The sequence below is a fragment of the Phoca vitulina genome, unplaced genomic scaffold (assembly GCF_004348235.1).
Source record: "Phoca vitulina isolate PV1807 unplaced genomic scaffold, GSC_HSeal_1.0 scaffold36, whole genome shotgun sequence".
NCBI lineage: Eukaryota > Metazoa > Chordata > Mammalia > Carnivora > Phocidae > Phoca > Phoca vitulina.
This window is the reverse complement of record NW_022589739.1, coordinates 12,630,313-12,656,585: the sequence shown is the minus strand read 5'-3', so window position 1 is coordinate 12,656,585 and position 26,273 is coordinate 12,630,313. Positions and strand designations below refer to the sequence as shown.

The 26,273-nt window shown below is 48.0% G+C and overlaps 1 protein-coding gene across 2 annotated transcripts in view; it reads left to right on the top strand.

Annotated features, from left to right (window-relative positions):
- CLPB (caseinolytic mitochondrial matrix peptidase chaperone subunit B) overlaps nucleotides 1-18,880 on the top strand; it is a 141,030-nt gene extending 122,150 nt beyond the window's left edge. For both annotated transcript variants that reach the window (XM_032426995.1, XM_032426994.1), the window contains 9 exons: nucleotides 2,605-2,682; nucleotides 3,895-3,950; nucleotides 9,440-9,484; nucleotides 9,857-10,018; nucleotides 15,564-15,720; nucleotides 16,178-16,251; nucleotides 16,394-16,513; nucleotides 16,739-16,843; nucleotides 17,235-18,880. In XM_032426995.1, coding sequence (XP_032282886.1) covers nucleotides 2,605-2,682; nucleotides 3,895-3,950; nucleotides 9,440-9,484; nucleotides 9,857-10,018; nucleotides 15,564-15,720; nucleotides 16,178-16,251; nucleotides 16,394-16,513; nucleotides 16,739-16,843; nucleotides 17,235-17,483 — 1,046 coding nt within the window. In that variant the 3' untranslated portion in view covers nucleotides 17,484-18,880. The remainder of the gene's footprint in view (nucleotides 1-2,604; nucleotides 2,683-3,894; nucleotides 3,951-9,439; nucleotides 9,485-9,856; nucleotides 10,019-15,563; nucleotides 15,721-16,177; nucleotides 16,252-16,393; nucleotides 16,514-16,738; nucleotides 16,844-17,234) is intronic.
- Nucleotides 18,881-26,273: the final 7,393 nt, after the last annotated feature.

Genomic DNA, 26,273 nt, shown 5'->3' with positions numbered 1-26,273 from the left:
CCAGCCGTGGTCATCAGCCACCCTGGCAGCCACACACCCTGGGGGCCTGCCTTCCTCAGTCTTTCCTAGCTGCTTCCATTTTTCATTCTGTCGGACTCCATCTGCTTGGTCGTTTTTCTCTTCAGATATTATTAGAAATATCCAGAGTTGTAATTGTTTAATGGTTGGCATTTCGCCTGTTTCACAGGGGGCCAGATCAAACCCACCCCAGACTCATGCCCCAGGTCTGGCAGAATTGGCCAGGGACAGCTGTGCAGTGGAGTCTGCCTGGCATTATAAAGAGCTCTCTCCCAGGTGCATTATTAGAAAAGAAGGGGGAAAGATGGCCCCAGGCATAATCCAATTCCACCTTCTCCATGGCGTTTTTGAACTGCATAGCCCAGCAGTGTGCAGCTCTCAGTAGCTGGGAAGCTTTACTGAAAGAGAAATCAAGATCAGAACCTCAGGTACCTGACACCTGGGGAACCCCACTTCCCCCAGGCCACCTGTCTGAGTGATGCCTGGGCACTTCTGCCTCTCCCAGATACCCCATGAAGCCTGAACCCAGTTCATGCTCAGCTTCTTTCCAGCCTACCTTCTCAGTTCACCCAACTTTTGGAAGAATGTGATTCCTTTCAGATAATCCCTCTCTCACCCCTGCCCCAACACACATCTACCTATAGTGTCCACAGAAGTCTAGCCTTTGCCATTTATATCTCTGCCTCCCCAAAAACCCCACCCATGGGTTCTTGTTTCTCTCGGGGCACTGGGGACTCCCATCTCAGCCAGGCTTGGACTACCCCCTCATCATCCGCAGCCTTCAGGTACCTGTGAGGCTGGTGGGTTCCTCTGAGAGCCAAGCCTTCCATAGGGCTGGGTCAGCTAGTTTAGAGATGATCTGGGACCTTGCCCAAGGGAGAGGCTGGACTTGAGTGTTTTCTCAGGGGGTGTCTCCCAAGAGGTTGCACTTCCATCTGTTCCTGCTGAGGCCAGAACTAGAAAGATCTTTAGGTAGCAGCGTTTGAGTTTGAGGTGAGAAAGGCCACAACACGGACCTGAAGTCCTAAGGCAGGTATTTGAGACCATAATCTTACTCCACCCACAACTACTCATGTTCATTCTTGTCTCTCCACCTGTGTCATGCTGGCCACCTTTTTTCCCTCCAGATCCTTCCCAGCCTCCACGATCCCTCATCAGTCCCACTTCTTCCAGAAAGCCGTCCCTGACCTCCGCAGCTACTTCTCTGGAACCCAGCCATACAGATTGTAGCACACAGTATAGCGTTTAGGATCCTTGTACCTCAGTACTGGCCAGTACTTCCCCAAGACCATCAACTCTTTCTCAGTTGACTTGTTTTTTAGGCCTTGTCTTCTGACATATATCCCTTTGTTTATCTCCGCCTGACACTCTGAGAACCAGACCATACATGCAGACCAACCCTGACATAACACAGTGCTCTGTCCCTTCCTGCTTCTGACTGCCATGTTCCCATTAATGCAACCCAAATTGATACTCACTTTTTTAAAGCAGCCGTATATGAGCAAAAAAAAGAAATGTTTAGAGAGAGAAGAGACTCTACCATCTCTACCAGTCAACTAGTAATCTAGTTGTATGACTTGGGCAAGTCTCTTTATCTTTTGCCTCAGTTTCCTGTTTAGTATAATAGAAGTGAGAATAATAATTTCCCTTTCATGATGTTTGTGTGGGTCTTGAGTAATAAAAAATGTTGACAGTTTTTCCAGTTGTGCCCAGCAAATAGCATGTTCAATAAATGGTTGTTCTTCTAATGGTTCTGCCTCATTCCTCCCCCTGCTCTTCTGCTTGAGTGACGCCTCTGAGCCTGATTCTCCCGCTCCGTAGTTAGGCACTTAATTTCCTCACCTTGAATGCACAGCCATTGATTATATATATACTTCCTCCTGAAGAGGAGCGGTCAGGTCTCACTCGAGCAGAGCTGAACTCCCAGGGAACCTAGTACAGATCTGTCCCACTCCCCCAGCACTGCTCCCCACTGGAGGCCATGGTTAGTGGCAGTGCTAACCGAGTGGCTCACCCGTCTGTGCCCTGAGCTCCACACTACCCTTGACTGGATTCCAGAAAGTACATTTGGCTATACTTCCAGACAGTGGACTAGATCTTGGTTTCCCCAAATGGGAGAGTCCAGAGCTCACACCCCAGATCCCTTAGGGCCTGCCATGGGCTTCTGTCTCTTCTGTTTGCATAGGAGGCAGGCTCAGTCTCCCACCAGTGGTGAGTAGATGGGGAACCAGCCATCTGAGAGCTAAAGTTCCTCTTGAATTCTCCTTCACCAGCCCCCTACCCCTCCATTCACCATCCACCCGCCTTTCAGTTTCCCTGGCAACGCTGAGTGCTCATCCTGGAAAACTTTATCCGAAATCTGCTCTGGGCAGCTTTCCAAATCCATGCTAACCTGATTAGGTGTCTCTAGGGGCCTTGCCAGCTAATCAGATTAGGCAGCACTAATGGTAGTGAGGACTTTGAGTGGGCGCAGAGCAGTAAAACATATTGTATACTTAGTGATAATTATCCTGCCTTTTGTGTCATTGATTTATCTGCCTCCCTCCCTGTTCACGGCCCCCCCCAATCTTGTGTGTTTGGCCCTAGCGATCCGGAGGAAGGAGAATGGCTGGTACGACGAAGAACACCCTCTGGTCTTCCTCTTTTTGGGATCATCTGGAATAGGTAACTGGGAACAGATTGGCAAGCGGGGGAGGAGAGCTGGGGGAACCCTAGCTGCTATGGGCCAGGGTCACACAATCCACTTCTATACAACTCCAGCTCTGAAAACAACCGCCTCCAAATTACAGAGCTAGCAAGAGGATTATCTGTCACATTAGGAACAGCTGGAATTATGCCCCTCTCTCTGGAAGCTGTGGTGCAGGGCCTACGTCACCTGGACGACCAGGCCCTTTGGGGTCTGTTAGCCCTGGTCCGGCTACTCTGCATCCCCATAGCTGTCCTTTGAAATAGTTGAACCACCTCCACTGCCCAGCACACCAACCTTATTTAGTGCAGCTTGGGGCATAACCTTCTAGGAAGCTAAAGAAAGCCCCTCATATGGCCAGCACAGTGTGGAGTGCCTCGCAAAATTGGTTTCAGTCAAATGCATTGGGGACTTTTCTAGTCGGTTTGGCTGGATTATCTGAGGCATTCTCACCCCCTTACTCTCCACCCTCACAGAACCCCCACCTGCACCACCTCCTCCCACCATTGTCCTGATGGGGAGTTTCATGCATTTGTTGTCTCTTCTTTCCCTCTTAGCATCTTTATGGACCTACCACTCCCCCAGAAGTAGGTTACCTCCATCTCACCATGATACTGTAGAACTTGATTTCCTCTGCTAGAGAGTGACTTCCAAAGGTTTGGCCATCATACCAAATGGCCCTTCAGAGCCACCGCTTTGGTATTGTCATTCCTTCTTTATGTTACAAAGAAAGGCTATGAGGCCGAGGAGAGGTGTTCTTAATCCCCTCCCAGCCTCTGTTCAGCCTATGGCTCCAAGGCCTGGCTGGATGGCAAGACCATGAGTGTCTAAAGAGATTCAGTGCAGTGACCAGGAAGTCACGGTGCTCCTGTCAGAGGCAAGGTTTGCACTGGGCTTCAAAGGACAAGTTGGCTCTGGATTATAAGAGTCCACCTCCCACTCTTAGGATGCTGCCATTAGAAAAAAGTCTCAGTCTCCATCCACAGAAAAATCAAGATGCAATGCAGACTTTGATTCTGGTTCCAGCTCCACCTTTAATTGTCCCTCCAATGACTGGGAGAGTCACCGACCCTCCCTGAGCCCATCCATAAAATATATTATTTCCAGTGTCCATGCATTTCTAATATTCTTTCATTCCAGAAGACAATCATTTGGTTCTAACCCAACACCTCTCCTTTCCTTCTTATTAGGAAAGACAGAGCTGGCCAAGCAGACAGCCAAATATATGCACAAAGATGCCAAAAAGGTAAGGGCTGGGATGTAGGCCTGATGTGCAGGCCATGGAGACCTCGCCACTACTGCTAGCCCCCCAAAATTCTAGGCTCCCTGAATGTGGCAATAGTGAATCAAAAAGGTGGACCCTGGTCCAGAAAGCAGGCCTCAGTCTGGCCTCAGCTTGGCCACCAATTGTTCCAGGAATTTGGGCAAGTTATCCAACTTCCTTGTACCTCAGTTTATTCATCTATGAAATAGGAAAAATAATCCTTGCCCTGCCTGACTGCTGGGCCATTTGGGAGAACCCAGTGAGATTCATCCATGCATTTTCAGGCATCTACTCTGGCCAGGTATTGTACTAGATCCTGATAACTCAACATTTAGGACACTCCCCTGCCCTGAGGAACTCAGGCTAGAAAGGGAAACAGCTTTAGAAACATATTATTACTATCTAGTACGTCAAGGCCATGCCAGAGAGAGTCTTGGGGCCTGTAGAAGAAAACAAGTAGGAATGACAAGATGCCATATTGCTTCTCTCCATTGTATATGAGCTTTTATTTTTTTTTTTAAGATTTTCTTTATTTGACAGAGAGTGCAAGCAGGGGGAGCAGCAGGCAGAGGGAGAAGCAGGCTCCCCGCGGAGCAGGGAGCCCAATGCAGGACTCGATCCCAGGCCTCTGGGATCATGACCTGAGCCAAAGGCAGCTGCTTAACTGACTGAGCCACCCAGGCGCCCCTGTATATGAGCTTTTATTTATTTATTTATTTTTAAGATTTTATTTATTTGACAGAGAGAGACACAGCAAGAGAGGGAACACAAGCAGGGGGAGTGGGAGAGGGAGAAGCAGACTCCCCACTGAGCAGGGAGCCTGATGCGGGGCTCGATCCCAGGACCCTGGGATCATGACCTGAGCCGAAGGCAGACACTTAACGACTGAGCCACCCAGGCGCCCCTGTATATGAGCTTTTAAACATGATTTCTTAGGCCCTAAGCTGTGGAGTGGGCACAGTCCCCTTTTCCCCCTGACTTCGGAGCCTTTGGACTCACCACAAGAGAGACCTGTCCCTATCCCATATTTTTTCAGGCTCAGGCTCTCAAGGCCTACTTAATTTGACTTTCTGGGGTGACTGGAAGCGTTTTCCTACAGAGTGAAATGTCAGAGCCATCTTCGAAGATTGCAGAAACATTTCAACTAAAGCCAAACATTATTCCACCAGCCTTCCCTTGTGGAGGCTAAGGTATCCCTGCCCACCACCTGAGGTTGCCCGTGACCCCAGATGCCCTTGGCTAATTTCTGTGGAAGGCCTCCGCAGCTGAGGCAGTGAGGAATTACTCAGGCCTCTGTCAGCCAGAACTGCCCCAGCAGCAGAGTCGTAGCCACCTTCCATCCTGCTTCTGGCCTCACTGCCCCTTTTCCCCCTCCCTGAGGGCCTGGCAGCCACAGAAACAACATAGGTCACTCAGGCTGTGTCCTCCTGAGCCACATCCCCGGCCCCCTTCTGCCTAATAACTGGCTAAAGGCTCCGAAGCCTCCCTGGCTCTGCCAGTAGCTGTGCTCTGCCCCAGCCAAGCCCAGAGCAGACCCACTTGACAGGCAGTAGGCAAGAAGCAGCACATGGCATGCTAATATGCTGCAACTGAAATAGCATTTTTAAGACAATTCATCAGGTTGGCAGCGATTGAAACAATTAGCACTCTGGAAAGAGCCATAAACTAGCAAGACTATTAGGGAAGATACAGTTACGGGCAGGAACCACCTGATTAGGGATGAAGAATTCTGAGTGGTTTAATTTTAATACTGTCAGAAAGGTTAATATTTAATTACAAATTATAATCTCCTTATCCAAGCTGTCTTAATACGTCTTCATACACAGTGGAAGAAGAAGGAAAGCATCAGCTGACTTGCTGGTGTAGAAAGGAGACGGGGCTTGCTAAGAGACTGATGATGCAGGTCATTTTCAGTCGGCACATCTGAACAAGGGTCCGACTGACACCAGTGCAGGGGCTCCTGAAAGCATGGGGATGGCATCCTGCAATACACCATCACCCCTCGGAGGAGGTGGGCTGGCGGTCAAGGCCCTGGAGCCAGCCATTCCTCAGCACAGGCTCCAGTTCTACTTTCTCCTGGCCTTAGGCAGGTTGCTTGACTCCTCCAAGTGTCAGCTCTCTCACCTCAAAATGCAGCTGTCCAGCCCTGTGTCTAAAGTTGTCATGAGCATGGAGCAAGATACTGAGTCACAGTGAGCTCAGGCTGTGGCAGACTTAAGTCAGCGCCTGAGCCCTGATCTCCTGTTTATTCATCATGTCGTACTTTCCATGGTACCACCCCATCAACCGTCTTGTTTGACCCCATGAAGGAGATAGCATAGATGCTGAATTAGATCCGCTTCTCAGATGAGAAGACTGAGACCTTATAGCGTGTAGGGGCGGGCCCGTCCAGGGTCACTTGTGAGGGGAAGAAGTAAAATCAGAATCCAGTCTCTCAACTCTCCTTTCAATGCCATCGTTCCTAGCTGCGGTAGGAGGCTAAATGTAAACTTGTCAATTTGTTCCCGTGTCAAATAGGGAGATGTGAAGCATGAGAAACCCAGTACAACCATCTGTGTATTTAATTTTTAAATCCCAGGTGGTGCCTCTATAAAACTCTTTCTTGTACCAACTCCGTGCAGAGTCTGTGTTTAGCACAGACATTTTCTGGCCATGTAACAGGCAAGTGTGAGACCTGCCTTCAAAACCCGAGAGACCTGGACTGTACCCGACGCTAGCAGGACCCAAGGAACGATGTACAGAAAGTGCCGTGTCACAGGAGCTGGAGAGGAACTGTGCAGTAGCGCTGGCTCACTGACACACTCAGTGACACTGGCCAGGGACTCGGTGGCTTGGATTTAAGTTCTGGCTCTCAGATCCTTAGTTGCTTCATTTGTAAAAGGTCACTAATGCCTCTGGACCTGGCTGCCTCACAAGGTCTCATTTGCACATTTGTATAATTTCTTTATCAGATCTTTGGCTTATTTTTTTTTCTCTCATTAGCCTCTGCTCTTTCTCCCAAATTTGAGCAGTTTTGTTAACTTCCATTATTAGGGTTAATAATCCTTGAAAAAGAACCTTAATGGGGCTCTGTGATCTTCTCCTGAGGTAGGGTGGTAGCACCCTGAAGACGGCAGTTAGCATGGCACTGTGACAGAGGGATTGGAAGCAAGGGTCTGAGTCCCCCTGCCTGGGTTCAAACCCCAACTCTAAACTACTCTGGAGTTGGCTGGGATCTCTGTTCACATCTGTTTTCTCATCTGTAAAATGGGTTCAATTATGGTGCCTATCTCATTGGATTATTATGAAGGTTAAAGGAGATCATATAAACTGCTAAACACCGTTCACACATAGTAAGCAATCAGTACATGTTGGATATTACTATCATAATTGTTGCCTCACTTCTAGATAACCCTAAGTTAAGATCATATGAAACCAAAAGTATTCCAGCCAAGAAAATCAAGCCCTAGAACTTGTTCAAAGTTACTCAGCAAATCAGTAGAACTAGGATGAGAACCCACATCACTTGACATAAGTGATCATTAGAGTCTATACTTCTGGTGTCCTGGGACACTTGACATCGGGGCACAAAGCTCAGAACTTACAGGTGAAGACTGCCAAGAGCTGATTGACAGCAGGAAATATGAGGCAGTAGAGTTTAGTGGCTAAGAGCACAGACTTGGAGCTAAATTGTAAAACCTGAGGGACCTTGGGCAAGTTACTTTAATCTGTGACTCAGTTTTCTCATCTGGAAGGTAGAAATGATAATAATACTTACCTCATAGACTTGTACATGTTCTGAGCTCTGTATAGCTTGTTTAGAACATTGCCAGGCACTTAATAAGCATCTAGGGACTGTCAGCTATTATCATTAGGTACCCATCTTGGGGCTTGCAGGGCATTGCTCCCTCTGGAAAGCATGCCCAGCTTCCTCATGTTCATGCTCCCGTTCTTCCTCAAGCCTGTGTTTGTCTTGGTTGAGCTGCCTAGGACCTTCTGAAAATGCTTGCTGGCTGATGCCCCATGTTCTCTGATCGCAGCGATAACCTCCACCTGGCCTTAATACTGCTCCAAGCCCTTACCTACCTCTTGGATTAGGTGTTCTCAGGACCCTGGGGAGGCAGGGAGAGGAAACAAGGGCCTATACTTCATAAGAAGGAACTGCAGCTCCAAAAGGGGAGGCAGCATGCCCAACGCCACACAGACAGTGGCCGAACTGGGACTGGAAGCCAGGTCCCTGCCAGAGCTCTTCTGCTGCCCTGTACCTCGGGTACAGAGTGACACAGAAAAACTACATTTCTGACCAGCAGCCGTGCTAGAACGTGGCTGGAATTTCAGACAGAGATAGCTACCTCTCTCTAGGGTCTTGGCGCCCTGTCATCCCCAGCTCTCAGAAGAAGTGCATTCAGTGAGTGCACTGTCTGAGGTGGAAATGTGTGCCAGTGGGAAAGGAGCCTGGGGAACCCTGGTCTGGGTGGAGGGACAGGGCACCTGGGAATATAAATCCCTAAATTTGTCATGAAAAAGAGTGAACTTGCAACCCCCTTACTACATATACGCACACATACCCTTTCCCTGGGGCTAATCATGGTTGCACCTCACCCCAAAGGACCAGTTCCCAGCAGATCGCTCCTAGACCCAGTGGTGGAGAGAGATGGGCTACAAGCTGCCTTATGGATAGCTTTTAAGTGAAATGAGGAAATGTAAATAAATTAAAAGATTTCTTAGCACAAAAGAGGGGCGCCTGGGTGGCTCAGTCGTTAAGCGTCTGCCTTCGGCTCAGGTCATGATCCCAGGGTCCTGGGATCGAGCCCCACATCGGGCTCCCTGCTCCGTGGGAAGCCTGCTTCTCCCTCTCCCACTCCCCCTGCTTGTGTTCCCTCTCTCGCTATGTCTCTCTCTGTCAAATAAATAAATAAAATCTTTTAAAAAAATTTTTTAAATAAATAAATAAAAGATTTCTTAGCACAAAAGAAACGTGATCTAAAACAAAGAGGCATGTACCCACAAAGACCTGCAAAGCTGAGGGCACCATGGAGCTGGCTGGGTATTTGTTGCACCCTTCCTTCTCATCATGGTCCACACTGACTGTAACTGAATCTGTCCATGTCTACCTGCCCCATTTGAGGGGTTCTCCTCAAGGATGGAGACCAAGACTTGTTCGCTGCTGTGGCTCCAGCACACACAGGATGCCCTCACCATCCTGACGTGGTAATCAGACCAGTAGAAGCCTGAAAAAAGAGACATTCTGAGCCAGATTTAGAAGAGCAGGGACATGACTTGGGTTTATTAAGGTAGGGAATGAGGGTATCATGCGGGAGATGAGTGGACAGAAAAGGAGGCCAGGAGACAAAAAAATATATGAGAATGGGATAGAAGATCTTGCATTGGTGTGGTCTGAAAGCCTAAGGGATATTTGAAATGCTCTCCTCCTTAACCCTTCCCTCTATACCTTCCTGCCTCCAAATGGATTCCTGCTTGTTTTCACACAGGGCTTCATCAGGCTGGACATGTCTGAGTTCCAAGAGCGGCATGAGGTAAGTGAGAGTCCTCGCTGAAGTGTGGTTTGGAGGGCCTGTAAGTCAACAAGACTCTGCCTGGGTATTTTGTTGTGACTTGTCTTTTGGACCTGAGATAATTCCAGCAGCCTTGGGATTCATCATTTGGGGGCATATGTGTGCAAGAGGGTCACTGATCTGTTTTGCATAGGACTTGCTCTGAAAAAGAAACCTAGAGAAGATCTGTAGGCTCTTCCATCGCGGCAGGATTCCTACCACCCCAGAAAAAAGTCCGACTGTCCTTGTTGAGATAGGCACTGCTAATGAATGAAGCCATTTCCCTGTGCATGCCCATATCAGAAACTAAAAGTATAGAACGGCCTTCCCAGTATATTTCCTTCCTTCCTCCAGGTGGCCAAGTTTATCGGGTCCCCACCAGGCTACATTGGCCACGAGGAGGGTGGCCAGCTGACCAAGAAGCTGAAGCAGTGTCCCAATGCTGTGGTGCTCTTCGACGAGGTGGACAAGGCCCATCCAGATGTGCTCACCATCATGCTGCAGCTGTTTGATGAGGTGAAAGTCACTTTGGGCTAGGATGGAGTAGGGGACATCTGGGAGTATGGTGAGCTAAGAACAATAAGAATCAAGGGCCCAGAGGCCTGTCTGATCCCTCCTTCACTTGCCACTTCCACATGTGTACATTCGGTCACCTAGCAGATGTGGCTTTGCCCCCTTTCTGGACCAGGGCCCAGGCTGAGCACTTGAGGACAAACCAGCACTACCCAAGAGTTGAAATTTTGTGGCTGCCCAGGCTGCCTTCTAGAGAGACACGGAGCAGAGGTGCCAGGACAGACCTGAATTTTTAGTTTCAACTCTGCTCCATCTCTAGGCATCAGGGGCCTCATGTGACAAACAAGGAGGCTGGATCCAAGATAAGCTCCAAGAACCTTTCTGGCTCATGGAGCCCTTTTCTTTCAAGGAGCTCCAGGCTCGTCACAAACTAGACAGTCTCCTACTGGTGGGGTGAGCTCTAAATGAAAAAAACTCCTTTCTTTTTCAGCGCATTCTGTGTACTAGGCTAAAGACGCCATTGCCAACCATCACAATAGCAGGCAGAGTAGAAACTCTCATTTTTTACAGAAGAAGAAACAGGTTCAGAGAGGTTATAAATGTCTTGCCCATGGCATGGAGCTACTGTGCAGAGGAACCACGTTTGGGCCACAGATACATTTGATTCCAGAGTCCCAGTTCTCCCTCTCTCTGCCACTCCTTACCTCGCGCAGAGGAGAGAGACTTATGATCGTAGGAGGGGTTGACCTCCTTTAGGGGCCTTACAGAACTGGGCAGGAGGCTTCTCCTGCTCCCATACAGGAGCTATATTAGCCAACATGTGTCCAGATGGAGTCCAGCCTACCTTTCCATTTAGCCCCCTACAGCCCTGGGACAACAGGAAGGGGTTTTGCGTCCCATGTCGCAAGTGTACTCAATGAAGTGCAGGAAGGGACTTCTCCTGGACCAAATAGCACACCAGGTACCAAGCTAGGAAGACCCAGATCCAGATATACCCACAGCTGCCCATCATCTTCCCCACCTGGCCCAGCATCCTTGTCCCTGCCCCAGTTTTATTGCTGTCTTCCTAGCTCCCCAGCTCTTCCCTGTCCCCAGACCAGCCGCTGAGGAATGAAGGCCTGTCCTTCAAAGGTCACATATTCAGTTACCCATACCTGTGCTCTGAGACCTCCCACCTCGTTCCAGTCTCTTGATGGGATTCAGGTACACAGCTATGGACCAGACCCAGTCCTGGTCTCTGGGAGCTCCCTGCCTAGTAGATGGATGGAAAGGAAACATGATAATAGTTGATATTTTTGACTTTATGAGGCAGGTACTGTTCTAAAACATTTACTTGTATCAATTCATCGAATCCTCCCACCATCCCTGTGAAGGTGGTTATTGTTACTGCCTCTGTGTAAGAGGAGGAAACTGAAGTAAAGTGAGAGAAGTGATTGGCTTATGGGCATGCAGCTGGCAAGAGGGAGTCCAGGATGGGAGCCCAGGCAGTTCAGTGCAGAGCCTGCAGCTTCAATAATAACTACCATGCAGCTAGGGCCAGAAGAGAGAAGTAGATCTGCAGGGAAGCCTTCACAGGAAGGGAGGGCCCAGCTCAGGGTTTGTGGACACAGCCACTTCTGACATCTCTGCAGAGGTACCTCTGATGCCCTTCTTGGCCCAGAAAGAGGGAAGGCAGCTGCTGACTGAGCTACAACAAGCGCCGCCTCCAAGTTGTTAGCACCTCCATATAAGCCCTGTCTACCCCTCCCCTGCTGCTGTCACTCCACTGACTACCTTCCGACAGCCTCTGCCAGCCTACTGCCATTTCTGAAGTCTGTGCCCTTGGTTCCATTGACCAAAGCTGCCATCCGAGAGTACTTAGATTTATGCTTATGGGCTTCTTGTGGACAGGGACCTTGTCTTACTCACTCCAACCACTCCCAGAGCACACAGAGTCAAGGGAAATGCTTTGTTGAGTAACTTAATTCAACAGTAATTCAGCATACCTTCCAAGGATAACTGAGGAGGTTCTAGGTGAACAGAGTGGAGAAGGGCTGGCAGCAGACACCTATGTGCAGAAGCACAGGGGCATGAGGCATCCTGGTCTGTCCAGGGAACTCTAGCTGCTCAGCACCACGCAACTGCAAAAGGGAAGTGAGAACAGAACAGTAGAGGTGAGTGGGTACGGTCGGCAGGGACCAATTATGATCCCAGGCGAAGGAGTGTGGGTTTACTAGTTAGATCATAAGGAGCCTTGAAAGACTTTAAGCAAGAGAGAAACATGGCCAGATTCTCACTTTATAAAGATCCTATAGACAACCATGAGAGAATGGACTGGAAAGAAGAAGGGGAGCAGCAAGGAGGTTGTTGAAGTATCCAGGCTAGATGTGGGGACGCCTCCTCAAAAGCAAGGCCTTGGCTGGCCAGAACTCCCAGAAGGCCAACTGTGCAGGACTCAGGGATTGAATGTGAGGGGAGACGGAGAGGCCGAGGGTGGCCAGCTGCAGGATTTCTGGCCTGGGTGACTGGACGGCCGCTGCTGCCTTCAGCTGAGGAAGGGAGCCCAGGAGTACAAGCAGCTGATTGGTGAGGAAGAAGAGGAGCCGAGGTTTGAAATTGCTGAAAATGAGATGCCTGAAGGACGACCAGGTGGAGGTGTCTAAGAGGCTGGCCATCAGTTGGAGAAGTCTAGAGCGCAGGACAGATCTGGACTGGACGCAGAAATTGAGGAATGTGTCAGCACAGATAGGGTAAGAGAAGCCACAGGAAAGGATGAGATCTCTCAACTAGGGGGTGTATAGTATGCAGAGAAGAAGAGAGGGCTAACACAGAGCCTTGTGACCTATCAGGAAAGTCAAAGAGGGATTGTGGTTCGGTGTGGGGCAGAGGGGACACACAATACACAGTCTCTGCCTCAGTGTTCATGAATGAGTCGGGGAGGCCAGCAGCAAAAAGCACTTCAGCCCACTGTGGTACGTGCTGCACTAGGATAAGTTGTAAGGGCACCTGATCCAGTCTCGGGGCATGAAGGAAGCCCCCCCCATTCCCACCCAGCTCAGTTCTCCCAAGCCCTAATGCTCTCAGTAAAACCCCAGGTGGCCCCAGAGCCGGCCGCGCAGGGCAGAAGTCTCAGGAGGACACTGGCCCCTGCCGAGCCTGCCCCTGTGCCTCCCTCCAAGGACAGAAGCAGTGGGAAAGCAGCCCCTACAACCCTGGGGTAGCAGTCACACCCACCCTGTCATTGCTGAGGGGTGGCACAGTGACAGCTCCCTCTCTGGGGAGGACTCTTTGGCAGTCCTTACTGCCAAGGACTCTGAGGAGGAGGAGACATGAACCCTGTGAAAGTCACCCCTTGGGTCAGTCGTACACCGTGTCTGCTCCCCTCACCCACCTGGGACCCATCCCCAGGCCCAGTTAAAAAAAGCAGGGCTTTGATCCTGGAATGGAATTGCCGCTGGTTGTTCTTCTGGCCAGTATAGCAGCGTGTGTACTCCGTCCTTGGGAATGAGCTCTGCGAGGAGTGTCATATGCATACATTTGGACACATCTCTCTCTCTCTCCCTCTCTCTCTCTCACACACACACGCAGAGACCAGGTCCCCAGAACCAGAATTGCCCTCAGTAGATTCTGTTGATGTGTTACTCATAATCAGGGAAGCCAATGGCAAAAGCTCAAGAACATCCACTTGCACCCTTGCCTTCCCTTTTCCCCACCCCAAGGCAGGGACCGTAATCAGGACCTGGCCTCAAGGCCCCTTCGAATTGATCCCCTTGGAACTGACACTTTCTAAGAGGCCTGAGGAACGCCTGGGTGGCTCAGTCGGTTAAGCATCTGACTCTTGATTTCAGCTCAGGTCATGATCTCAGGGTCTTGAGATTGAGCCCCTTTTGAGCCCTGTGTTGGGCTCCGTGCTCAGCAGGGAGTCTGCTTGAGGATTTCTCTCCCTCTGCCCCTCCCCCTGCTCACGTGCTCTCTCTCAAATTAAACAAATCTAAGAAGCCTGTGCCAAGGGCCAGTATAAAGCAAGGCTAAAAAGCACCAGGTACCATGCCCAGCATGGAGTAGGTACTAAGTTAATGCACATCCCTTCTCCTTTTGCCTCTGGGGGCCAGGGCTGGTCTGCCATTGCTTTGGCTTTAGAAGCAAGGGCTGAGCCTGAGTCAGGTCCATACCACCAGGGAAAGGGAAATGCTTGAGGAGGACTAGCTACCAGCTGAGGCTGGGGCAGGCAGGAGCAGACAGGTTGGGGTCAGTGACGTGTCCTCAGAGCCATGTCCTCTGGCCTGGCAGGAATTGTGCTTGGTGGGAGGAGTGCAGTAGGACACAGAGAACACGAAGCAGCGTGCCTGTGGTGCAAGGAGAAGTACCCCGTTGTTGTCCACTGTTGTTACTCCGTCAGTTCTGCTCAGCGAGGCCCTGACCATTGCTTTTGTCATAAATGACTGTAAAGTACTGTTGTACAGTGATACAGCCTTGTTGTTTGCTGAGTGGGTGGGAGCTCCTCGCCCTTGAACTGCGTGGCCCCAGATAGCTATACTTCTCTCTTCTCTCATTCTGTCTCTTCTCCCTGCTGTTGCTCCTTTTCTCTTTCCTCGGTGCATCTGTCTCCAGTATAGATGCTTTCTTTCATCTGTGTCGCTTCTAGAAAGAGCTAAAGATTCCAAGGACTCTTCCCACATTGGTTAAAGGAGGAGCCTTATTTTCTATCCCTCTCTGTCAGGCAAAAGGATGGCTTTAAGTTGCAGAGATTATACCCGTTTCAATTCATCTCATTCATTTTGATACAACAAATATATATTACATGTCTGCTGTCATAACAACAGTTCGGAACATTTGCACAGCTTGGCTGACTAAGGATTTTTAACCCACATGACCATATTAGTCTTCACAATGGCCATATAAAATACCCTCCTCTGAACTCCTACAGTGACCTGGGCTTCCCTTTATAACACTTAACTCACTGAATTGTCATTCCTGGTTTCTTGAGTGTCATTTTTTTTTTAAACAAGAAGCATGTTGGGGCACCTGGGTGGCTCAATTGTTAAGCGTCTGCCTTTGGCTCAGGTCATGATCCCAGGGTCCTGGGATCGAGCCCCGCATCGGTCTCCCTGCTCAGTGGGAAGCCTGCTTCTCCCTCTTCCACTCCCCCTGCTTGTGTTCCCTCTCTCGCTGTGTCTCTCTCTGTCAAATAAATAAATTAAAAATCTTAAAAAAACAAAAAAACAAGGAATCTTGTTTAAAAAAAAAAAAAAAGAAGCATGTCAAAGGCTCAGTGAGGCCCCAGTGCCCCAACACAGAGCCTGGCCCAGTTGGGCTTCCAAGAAAGTGCGTTGGATGGATGCATGTTTAATCGGGCTGACTTTCGGGGTGCCAGAGATGAATCAGGGGCACTGATGGATGATAAACAGAGCTTCAGTCTTGACTGGAGTCACTCTCAGCTGGTGGAACAGTTGCAGCCCAGGGCAGGGAGAACCAGGAGGAGTGAGCAGCTGGGGGTTCTGGAGAGACCTCCTGGAAGAGGTGTCCAGGCTTAGCACTTCCTGACTGTGCAGTCATGGTTCTTTCCCAGGGCCGGCTGACGGATGGAAAAGGGAAGACCATCGACTGCAAGGATGCCATCTTCATCATGACCTCCAATGTGGCCAGTGACGAGATTGCACAGCACGCGCTGCAGCTCAGGCAAGAGGCTTTGGAGATGAGCCGTACCCGTATCGCCGAAAACCTTGGTATGGCACACGGCCTGAGCTGTCTGGGCACCTGGGCAAGTACCCAGACCACAGCACAGCTCCTGGGGGCAAGGATGACATCAGGCAGGAGGCCACATCTGTCACCTTTCTATTTGGAAACGAACCTTCCAACCCCTCTTCCAAGTCAGAACTCAAGTCTTGGTCCTGACTCTTGTCCCCCTCTTTCCCTCCTTCACACAACTGCTACACTAAGGAACCTCAGGCTTTATATTTGTAGCACATAGAACTGGACGGGACTCAGGAAGTGCCCAGTCCAATCCTCTCATTCAAGTAGAGACCAGGCTGAGACCTAAAGAGCCTGAGACCATGACCAGGATCACACAGACCATCGGGGGCAGGGCCAGAGCTCTTTTCATGAATGGGGGCAAGAGGCAGGCACAGTTCCCAGAGCTCCCTAGGTATGGGGAGTAGGCAGTTTATGATTCTTTTTCCACAGGGGATGTCCAGATTAATGACAAGATAACCATCTCAAAGAACTTCAAGGAGAATGTGATACGCCCCATCCTGAAAGTAAGAGGTCTTTGTCCTTCCTACTGGAGTCTCCAATGGGAAGATCCCCTTAGCCATCCTTAGTCTTCCCCGCTGGGGTCCAGTAATTCCCTTTACCCCTTCTGGGTCACAGAGCTCACCCACCCCTAACCCGGCCCTGCAGGCTCACTTCCGGAGAGATGAGTTTCTGGGAAGAATCAACGAGATTGTCTACTTCCTCCCCTTCTGCCACTCAGAGCTCATCCAACTTGTCAACAAGGAACTGAACTTCTGGGCCAAGAGAGTAAGAGCAGGAACTGCCCATGGGTGGGGTTGGGTCATCTGCCCATTGGAAATCAGGGAACACTGGGTTGGAAGCACCACCACCCTAGAGGCATGGAGCACAGTGGTGTGGGACACTGGCCCTGGGGGCACACAGTCACTCACAGTCCTGGGCCTCAGGTCAGAGTGGTGAGAGATGGAAAGCACTGGGCCACATGTGGGCATGCTCGTATTTGACCTATCTCAGGCCAAGCAGAGGCACAACATCACACTGCTCTGGGACCGCGAGGTGGCAGACGTGTTGGTCGACGGTTACAATGTGCACTATGGCGCCCGCTCCATCAAACATGAGGTGAGCACTGGAGCCTGAGAGAAGTAAGGCACCTCCACACCTCCCTCCCCCCATGCCCCCGCCCCACCCTGGGCTCCCAGCCTGGAATAGTCCATACCCAGAGCAGATGCCCCTTCAGAACCCAAACCAGAAGATGATCAAGTAAAACCCTGGTCCTGGAGGATAAGCAAGTATGAACCCCTGCCAGGAGTGAGGAGCTAAGTTGGGAACCTCAGAAACTGACGTCATTGAGTCTTTAGCGTAGTCCTGCAAGCTGTGTGTGGTTAGCCCCCCTTTGCCAAGGGGGAAGCTGAAGCTCAGAGCTTTCTGACTTGCCCTGGCAGTAAGTGATAGAGCCTGGGCTCCAGGCCACGGCCCCAGCAGTGATGAGCTCTTCACCTGTCACCTACAGGTCGAGCGCCGTGTCGTGAACCAGTTGGCAGCCGCCTATGAACAAGACCTGCTGCCGGGGGGCTGTACTCTGCGCATCACTGTGGAGGACTCAGACAAACAGCTGTTCAAGAGCCCCGAACTGCCCTCACCCCAGGCTGAGAAGCGTCCACCCAAGCTGCGGCTGGAGATCATCGACAAGGACAGCAAGACCCGCAAACTGGACATCCGGGCCCCACTACACCCTGAGAAGGTGTGCCACAACCTCTAGTTTCTACCCACCTACCTCTCCATGCCCTCAACATCTAATAAAGGCCCCTCGGCTGTGGCATGGCAACTGACCTATCTTCCCCTCATGCCCTTTCCCTCCTCTCCACCCAGCCTGAGGCCTGTTTACCTCCTCATAGCCCCCAGAAGGCCCCTCCTCAGCCTCAAAGTCAAAAATAGGGATTTTGCCTTCCCCTGGACCTTTTATTATGGGCCCAAAACTTGCTAACAGGTCTCCAAGAGAGGGGCTGCCTCCCCATCCCCTTCAAGGCAGGGAAGAGAAGGAGGTCCCTTATGTCTATCCTTCAGCATGATCCCCATGGTCTATAGTCTCTGGACCTTCATCATGGTCCCAGGAAGCTCTGAAGTTTGGCCGCTGAGAACAGATCTGCCTGGGAAAAGACGGGGACCGGGCTGTGCCCTGCCACCCTCTGCTGGCCCTCATGCAACTGAGTCCCCAGAATGTCTGCACAGATTGTGGAGAAAGAGTGCAGAGGCCCAGGCACAGAGGTTGTGCAGTGTAGACTGTAGCTACCTCTTTCCCATAGCTTAGAATTCCAAGGAGAAGGGACCCATAGAACTCCTCCCCCGTCCACTGCCATATGGTGGCTGTTCCCCCTCACCACACATTCTGGTGTCAGGCCAGACCATGTTTCTCCAGCTCTGGAACTAAGCCAGTATAAGGCACCTCGAGGAGGAAGGCTGAGTGGGTCACTACCCTGCTCTGCTCCAGGACTGGACAACAGTACCAAATGACCAAGCAAGCTCAGCTCTATGGGGCCTCCTTCAGGAGACGAACACAGACATCGGGGAGCTGTAGGGAGAGAGAGCATGAAATCAGGCTGTGCCCAGGTGGCCATGGAGTCTGCGTCAGCTCTGTCTATACTGCTGTCCCAGCCGACTTAGCCTGGAATAAACCGCTCCCTCGGGCAGTCTGCCTGTTAGTCACAAAGCAGAGGGTCTGCACACCATCCCCCAAGGGCATACCACAAATGAGCCCCGTTTCAGCCCCGGCTTAGCAGGACACAGCGAGGCCTGGTGCATCCTTGGGCACCATCGATAGTAGCCACCGTTGATGAACACCCCATCACCCTGCAGGGCCTTTTTGGATCCCTCCTTTTGGTGTTAGCTCATCTCTTTCAGGAAGCAGAAAATAGAGGCAGGAATTAAAGTCCCTTAGGTGATGGCAGAATGCCAGAACAATGTGGCGGGTACGAGGCAGTCAGAAGTCAGGACATGGGCTCCAGCAGATGCTCCAGCAGTCACCGTCCAGGCCCTCAGGGAGCTGTCTGCTGCTCCCTACCTCAGTAACTGCTGTTCTTTTTACTACTGCTACTACTACTACTGCTACTGCTACTACTCCTGCTACTGCTACTGCTGCTACTGCTACTGCTACCACTACCACTGCTACTGCTACTACTATTACCGCTACTACTACTGCTACTGCTACCACTGCTACTGCTACTACTACCACTACTACTACTACTGCTACAACTATTACTACCACTACTACTACTGCTACTACTACCACTGCTACTGCTACTACTACTACTGCTACTCCTGCTACTACTGCTACTACTACCGCTACTACTACTGCTACTGCTACCACTGCTACTGCTACTACTATTACCGCTACTACTATTGCTACTGCTACCACTGCTACTGCTATTACTACCACTACTACTACTACTGCTACTACTATTACTACCGCTACTGCTACCGCTACTGCTACTATTACCACTACTACTATTGCTACTGCTGCTACTGCTACTACTACCGCTACTACTACTACTGCTACTACTATTACTACCGCTACTGCTACTACTGCTACTGCTACCACTGCTACTGCTACTACTACCACTACTACTACTATTACTACCGCGACTACTCCTACTACTACTCCTGCTACTACTACTACTGCTACTACTGCTACTGCTACTGCTATTACTGCCACTACTACTACTGCTACTACTACTACTCCTGCTACTGCTACTGCTATTACTACTGCTACTACTACTGCTACTGCTACTACTACTACGCTACTACTACTGCTACTGCTACTACTGCTACCACTACTACTGCTACCACTGCTACTGCTACCACTACTACTGCTACCACTGCTACTGCTACTACTACTGCTACTACTGCTACTGCTACTACTGCTACCACTGCTACTGCTACTACTGGTACTACCGCTACTACTACTGCTACTGCTACTGCTACTACTACTGCTACTGCTACTGCTACTTGTTTTGAAATCCTTATAGACTTACAAAAAGTTGCAAAGTAGTTCTCCTATATCCTTCACCTCACTTCTCCTAATATTAACATCTTACCAAACTATAGTATAGTTATTAAAAGCAGGAAATTAACATTGACACAGTACTAACTAATCTGTAGACATTCAGATTTTGCCATTTTTCCCACTGATGTCCTTTATCTGGTCTAGGGTCCAATCCAGGATCCCATGTTACGTTTTGTCATGTTTCCTTTGTCTCCTTCAGCCCTTGGCAGTTCCTCCACCTTTCTTTGCCTTTCATGACCTTGACACTTTTGAAATGTCCAGGTCAGTTATTTTATAGAAGTTCCTCAGTTTGGGTTTGTCTCCTGTTTTCGCATGATTAGATTGAGGGTCTGCAGTTTTGGCAGAACTACCCCAGAATGACGATGTGCCCTTCTAAAGGTGCCTTCTAGCGGGGGGTGATATTAACTTGGATCATGTGACTGTGGTGGTATGTGTCAGGTTTCTCCACTGTAAAATTAATGATTTCCCCTTTGAAATTAATAAGAATCTTGTGGGGAGATACTTTGAAGCTGTGTAAATGTCTTATTTGTCCTTAAACTTTTGCTACGAATTTTAGCATCCTTCGATGGTTTTTGCTTACAAGTATTTATGCTGTGTTGGCCTAATGATGACTTTCTGTTTACTTATCTCATCTGTATTTATTAATTGGTATTCTGTAGGGAAGAGCTATCTCTTTTCTCCCATATATTTATTCAATAATTTATTTATATCAGTATAAACTAATGGATATTTGTCTTATTCTGTGGGTTATAATATAATACTATGGTAGTTTATTCGTTGCTCATACTGGCCCAGATTTGGCCATTGGGACCGCTTTCAGGTTGGCTTCTGTATTGTTTTGGCATTGCCCCCATCATTTTTTTATCCCTTCCTTACTCTCTAGCGCCACAAGATGTTCCAAGCTCACTCATATTTTTCCTGTCCCAGCCCTGGCATCAGCTGTTTTCCCAGATAGCTCCTGGTCCCTTGCACTCGAGAACAGGCACTCAGTGTATTCATTGGTACTGGAGTGTCATTCCTTCTAGGCCCTTTCCGCACACAGAGCTAGGAAATAGGTGTATTCGTGTTAACACGCACATCTGAATTTATTACTGTATCTCTATGTATATTATTAAAAATCGTGAGCTCACATTGATACCTGCAGGTCCAATCCAGTACCATAGGATTTGTGGCTATTGTTATACTCTACTGTTCTTTTTCTCTTCTTCTACTATCTCCTTTTCTTCTCCTTTCACTCTGTTGGGTGTTCAGACCTCCCTTGAAGGCTCTAATGCAGTCAGTCAGTGACCATCCTATATGGAACATTCCTAGTAGATAAAGTTCTTATCCCTGGTGATCAGTCTTTGGTTCAGTCAGCTGTGGCCAGGAGCAGGAGGCATATAACTCAAGACCAGATAACTTTTGTATTAGAAAACCCAATGGCCACCTTCCTGAGAGGAGAGGAGGAGATAGGGTAGACCCTCAGATTTTGAGGGACTTAAGTATCACTTCTACAAATTCTTAACTACACCTCCTAAGGGATGTCGGCCCCTATCTTATGCTTCCATAGCATCCTAGGCAACACTCAGCTCACTTGCATTACTTGTTCTGTGTCTGTCTTTGTCACCAGAAAGCACTGTAAGCACCCAGAGGGCAGATACTCGGTTGTCCAGCTCACTGTCCTATTCACAGGACCTGACACAGTGCCAGCATGTGACAGATGCTCCAGGTATTCGGATGGTTGGGCGTGCCCTGCAGTGAGCACAGATCTTCACAGTGGGTCCCAGGACAGAACAGTGTCATTTATTCACTGAGCACACGTTTATTTGTCATGTTCTTGTGGCCAGCCAGTAGGATCTGCCAGGATTGGACCCTGAGCAAATGGGGCAAAGCAAGACCCAGAACCCCTATTGAGTATCCTGGAATGCATGAGACAGGGCTTGAAAATGAAAATATAACACCTTTATTATTCAAAAAGAAAAACTCAAAGATGCGTGGTGATTGTTTTAGAAATTTAGGAAGGGGCATCTGGGTGGTTCAGTCAGTTAAGCATCTGATTTTGGCTCAGGTCATGATCTCAGGGTTGTGAGATCGAGCCCTGTGTCAGGCTCCACGCTGGGGACAGAGCCTGCTTAAGATTCTCTCTGTCCCTCTGCCCCACCCCCCCCTCAAAAAAAAACCAAAAAGATTTAGGGGAAAAAAAACACATTTAAGCCATAAGAAAATAGAAAATAGACCAATAAAGATAAAACTTGAAGTTAAAAAGGAGAAAGGATAAGTAGAAAAATGACTCTTTGAAAACACCAGTAAAATAGATAAAACCTCAGCCTGATAAATAGAAAAAAGTGCAAGATTAGGAATGAGAAATCATGTAGATATGGAAAAATTTTAAATAATTTCAGGAGAATTCTGTGGCAACAAATTTGGAAACAGAGCAAATAGGTAATTTCCCAGCAGACACCCAAAACATACTTTGAATAGACCAATTAATTACCAAAGAAAAAATCGGAAAGGTGATTAAACGTTTATCCTTCTAAAAAATCATGTTCTTTTACTTAAACTTCTTTTATTGAGATATACATGGAAAAATATGCAAATCACAAGTATACAGTTCCACTGAATTGTCACAAGGTGAACACTACTTGTAGCTGTCATATCCAGCCCAACAAATAGATGAGTTATAATTTTTAATTTTAATTTAACTGTCTGGGTGTGGAGAAGAGAAGAAAGCGGTGGAAAATGAAACTAGAGAGGCAAGTTTCCTGCTTTTATAGTGCCTTGAATGCCATCCTAAGAGAATGAAATGACCATATTTGTGTTTTCAAAAGACCCTTTGTTTTGGGGTGACTTCTGACCAATATGCAACAGATGGAGTAGTTCCAGGCAAACCCCCTTCCCACCCTCAAACATGGAAATAGTATGTAACAAAAACAACAAAAAGTTCAACACACAACTGGGCTTGAAACTAAAAATGGGAGATCCCAAGGTGCCAGAAATGAATGGGAACCCAAAAGTCCAAGATGTGTGAAGTGGAAGTTAAGGAGTTTTGTACAGACTTGGGACCAAGATATAGGCCTAATAGCTGAGTGCTAGGGCTTCAACAAAGACAGGAGTCTCAAAGGACCACTTCCTTGTGAAATAAAAACTAGAATACCACTCATTGATCTGGTGATCAGTAGGGAAATAAAAGAAAATCTACCATAACTCAGGGATGTAAGTAGAAAGAATAATCTACACAGAAACTTATACATTTGCTGTCTGTGCAAATGTGGTCCAAATTCACAATACCCTAGTGTTTCTGGGATATCACAATGAAAAATTGACAAAAAGCTAGTCCTGGGCCAGTGAAGTAAACAAAATTGTAAGGATAGTCCCGTAATCAAATTTTCACAAAGGAACCTATGGAAAAACAAGTCCTATTTAAAATGAGCTTACAGGGAAAAATTAGAAGAAGAGAGAGGAGAAGAACAAAGCAAAGGAACAAATGGGAAAATTTGCACTCCAGGAATTATTATAAAAGAATCTGAGGGGCACTGGGCTGGCTCAGTTGGTGGAGTGTATGACTCTTGATCTTGGGGTTGTGAGTTTGAGCCCCATGTTGGATGAAGAGATTACTTAAAAATAAAATCTTTAAACAAAATCTGAGTTTAAAAGTATATTTAAAATGTTCGGAGAGGGCTTCTGGGTGGCTCAGTCGGTTAAGCATCTGCCTTCGGCTCAGGTCATGATCCCAGGGTCCTGAGATCGAATCCCTTATGGGGCTCCCTGCTCAGCAGTGAGTCTGCTTCTCCCTCTCCCTCTGCCCCTCCCCCTGCTCATGCTCTCTCTCCCTTTCTCTCGCTCTCTCAAATAAATCTTTAAAAGAAAATAAGTTAAAATGTTCAGAGAAATAAAGGGAAGACTAGAAACCATAATACAAGAAAGGACAGTATGAAAAAAGAATAAGTGAGTTTGATTAAACCTCCACTCCAGGTTGTTTCCTCAGATTTAGTTCTGTGTTTTTTATATTTAAACAATCTTCTGTATTGTTGTGGTCCTAATCAATACTAGATATTAGATACTAGGACCACTCAGATTCTTAAAGAACAAAGATTTGGGTCACCCACTGGGCAAAGAACACTCATGATCTAAGGAGATGACAGAGGGCAAGGGGAATATGGAATGTGTAGGAGAGGAGGGAAGTCACCAGAGTGCCACCCCACCCACTCCTACCTCCAGTCCACAATCAGTTATAGAAATAAGGATGCAGCCTCGACCACAGTCCTGGAATTATTTGCTCACCATCCTCTAAGAGTCATTCAGGTCTAATCCCACCATGCCTCACAGGTTTGTCACAGTAATCCCAAGAGTCTGAACCACAGTAATCCCAAGAGTCTGAACCTGATCCACCACCACATCACATACTGCTCCCCTTCCCAACCCTTCTAATATGCCCTCCAGTACTTCCCTTCTGTAATCAAATTCTGTATAAGCACCTTCTTATTGGAATGTTTGCTTCATCTCTTCACCTTAATTGTCCCCTGAAGGCATTGCTTACTTTGGCTTTCCCCTAAGAGGCTGCTTCCCCTGTAGCCCTCCTAGGTGGAGGCTGCTTTATTGTCAGAACCAGGACATGAGCCCCCCACTGCTGCTCTGTGATTATTTCTCATCCTTCCTTCCAGCTTTTAAAATTCAGCAGTTTGACTATTCCAGCCCTTGTGTCATTGCCCTTTCTACTGAACTGTCAACTATTGTCCCTCATGCAGAGGAGATTTTAGCCCCTGTATCACTTTCTCTTTTTCCCCACACATGCCATCATTCTTGGTGGCTTTAACTTCCCATGAATGACTTATCCAACATCCTGCTTTCCTTATATTTAATGATCTTTTTCTGCCCCCACTCACTTAAATCACCTATGTCATGGTCACGTCCTAAATTTTATCAACAGTAACTGCACTTCCTTCAAAACCCCCATCCTTCTCTGGCCAGTCTAGTATCCAGAGTAAAGAAAGAACTTTTACAACTCAACAATAAGACAACCTAATTGTAAAATAGGACAAGGGTCTGAATATACATTTCTCCAAAGAAGATGTACAAATGGGCAATAAGCAAAACATCATTAACCATCAGGGAACAGTGCAAATCGAAACTGCAATGAGATACCACTACACACCCACCAGAATGGCTATAATCGAACATAGACAATAACAAGTGTTGATGAGGATGTGAAGAATTGGGAATGGAAAATTATGCAACCAGTTTGTAAGAGTCTAGCAATCCCTCGAAAGATTGAACATAGAGTTTCCATCTGTCCCAGCAATTACACTCCCAAATATATACCTAAGAGACATAAAACACACCCACACAAAAACTTGTTACATGAATGTTAAAAAGCAAAAAAGTGGAAACCAAATGTCCATCAAACTGCTGAATAGATAAAATAATGGTATATCTATACAATGGAATATTCAGCCATAAGAAGAATGAAGTACTGATTTGTGCGACAACATGGAGATGAACCTTGAAAACATGTTAAATGTAATGGAATCCAGGCGTGCCTGGGTGGCTCAGTCTGTTAAGCATCTGACTTCGGTTCAGGTCATGATCTCAGGGTCCTGGGGTAGAGCCCCGCGTTGAGCCCCAGGTAAAGCCCCGTGCTCAGTGAGGAGTCTGCTTGTCCCTCTGGCCCTTCCCTGCTCATGCTTGCTCTCTCTCTTTCTCAAATATATAAAATCTTTTTTTAAGAAAATGTAATGGAATCTAGAGACAAAATAGATTAGTGGTTGCCAAGGAGAGAGGGGAATGGGAATGATTGATAATAGGGTTCTTTTTGGAGTGATGAAAATTTTTTGTAATTACATAGTGGTGATGGTTGCACAACTTTGTGCAAACCAGTGAATTTAAACTTTAGAGGGTGAATTTTATGACATGGATTATATTAGGGTTTTTTTTAAGATTTTATTTATTTCAGGGGCGCCTGGGTGGCTCAGTCGTTAAACGTCTGCCTTCGACTCAGGTCATGGTCCCAGGGTCCTGAAATTGAGCCCCACATCGGGCTCCCTTCTCGGTGGGAAGCCTGCTTCTCCCTCTCCCACTCCCCCTGCTTGTGATCCCTCTCTCACTGTGCCTCTCTCTGTCAAATAAATAAATAAATAAATCTTTTTTAAAAAGATTTTATTTATTTGAGAGAGCACGCAAGCAGGGGGAGGGGCAGAGGGAGAATGAGACTCTCACGCAGACTGTGCTCAGCGCAGAGCCCAGTGTGGGGCTAGATCTCCAACCCTGAGATCATGACCTGAGCCAAAATCAAAAGTCAGACACTTAACCAACTGAGCCACCCAGGCACCCTTTAGTTCTTTTATATCAAAAAAAAATTATACCTCAGTTTAAAGAAAAATTCTTTAGAAAATAAGCTTTAAAAAAAAAAAAACACCAAAGTTAAATGTCAAGAGAATGAGAGGACAAACCACGGACTCGGAGAAAATATTTGCATATTACATAATCTGATTAAAGACTGGTGTCCAGAATATC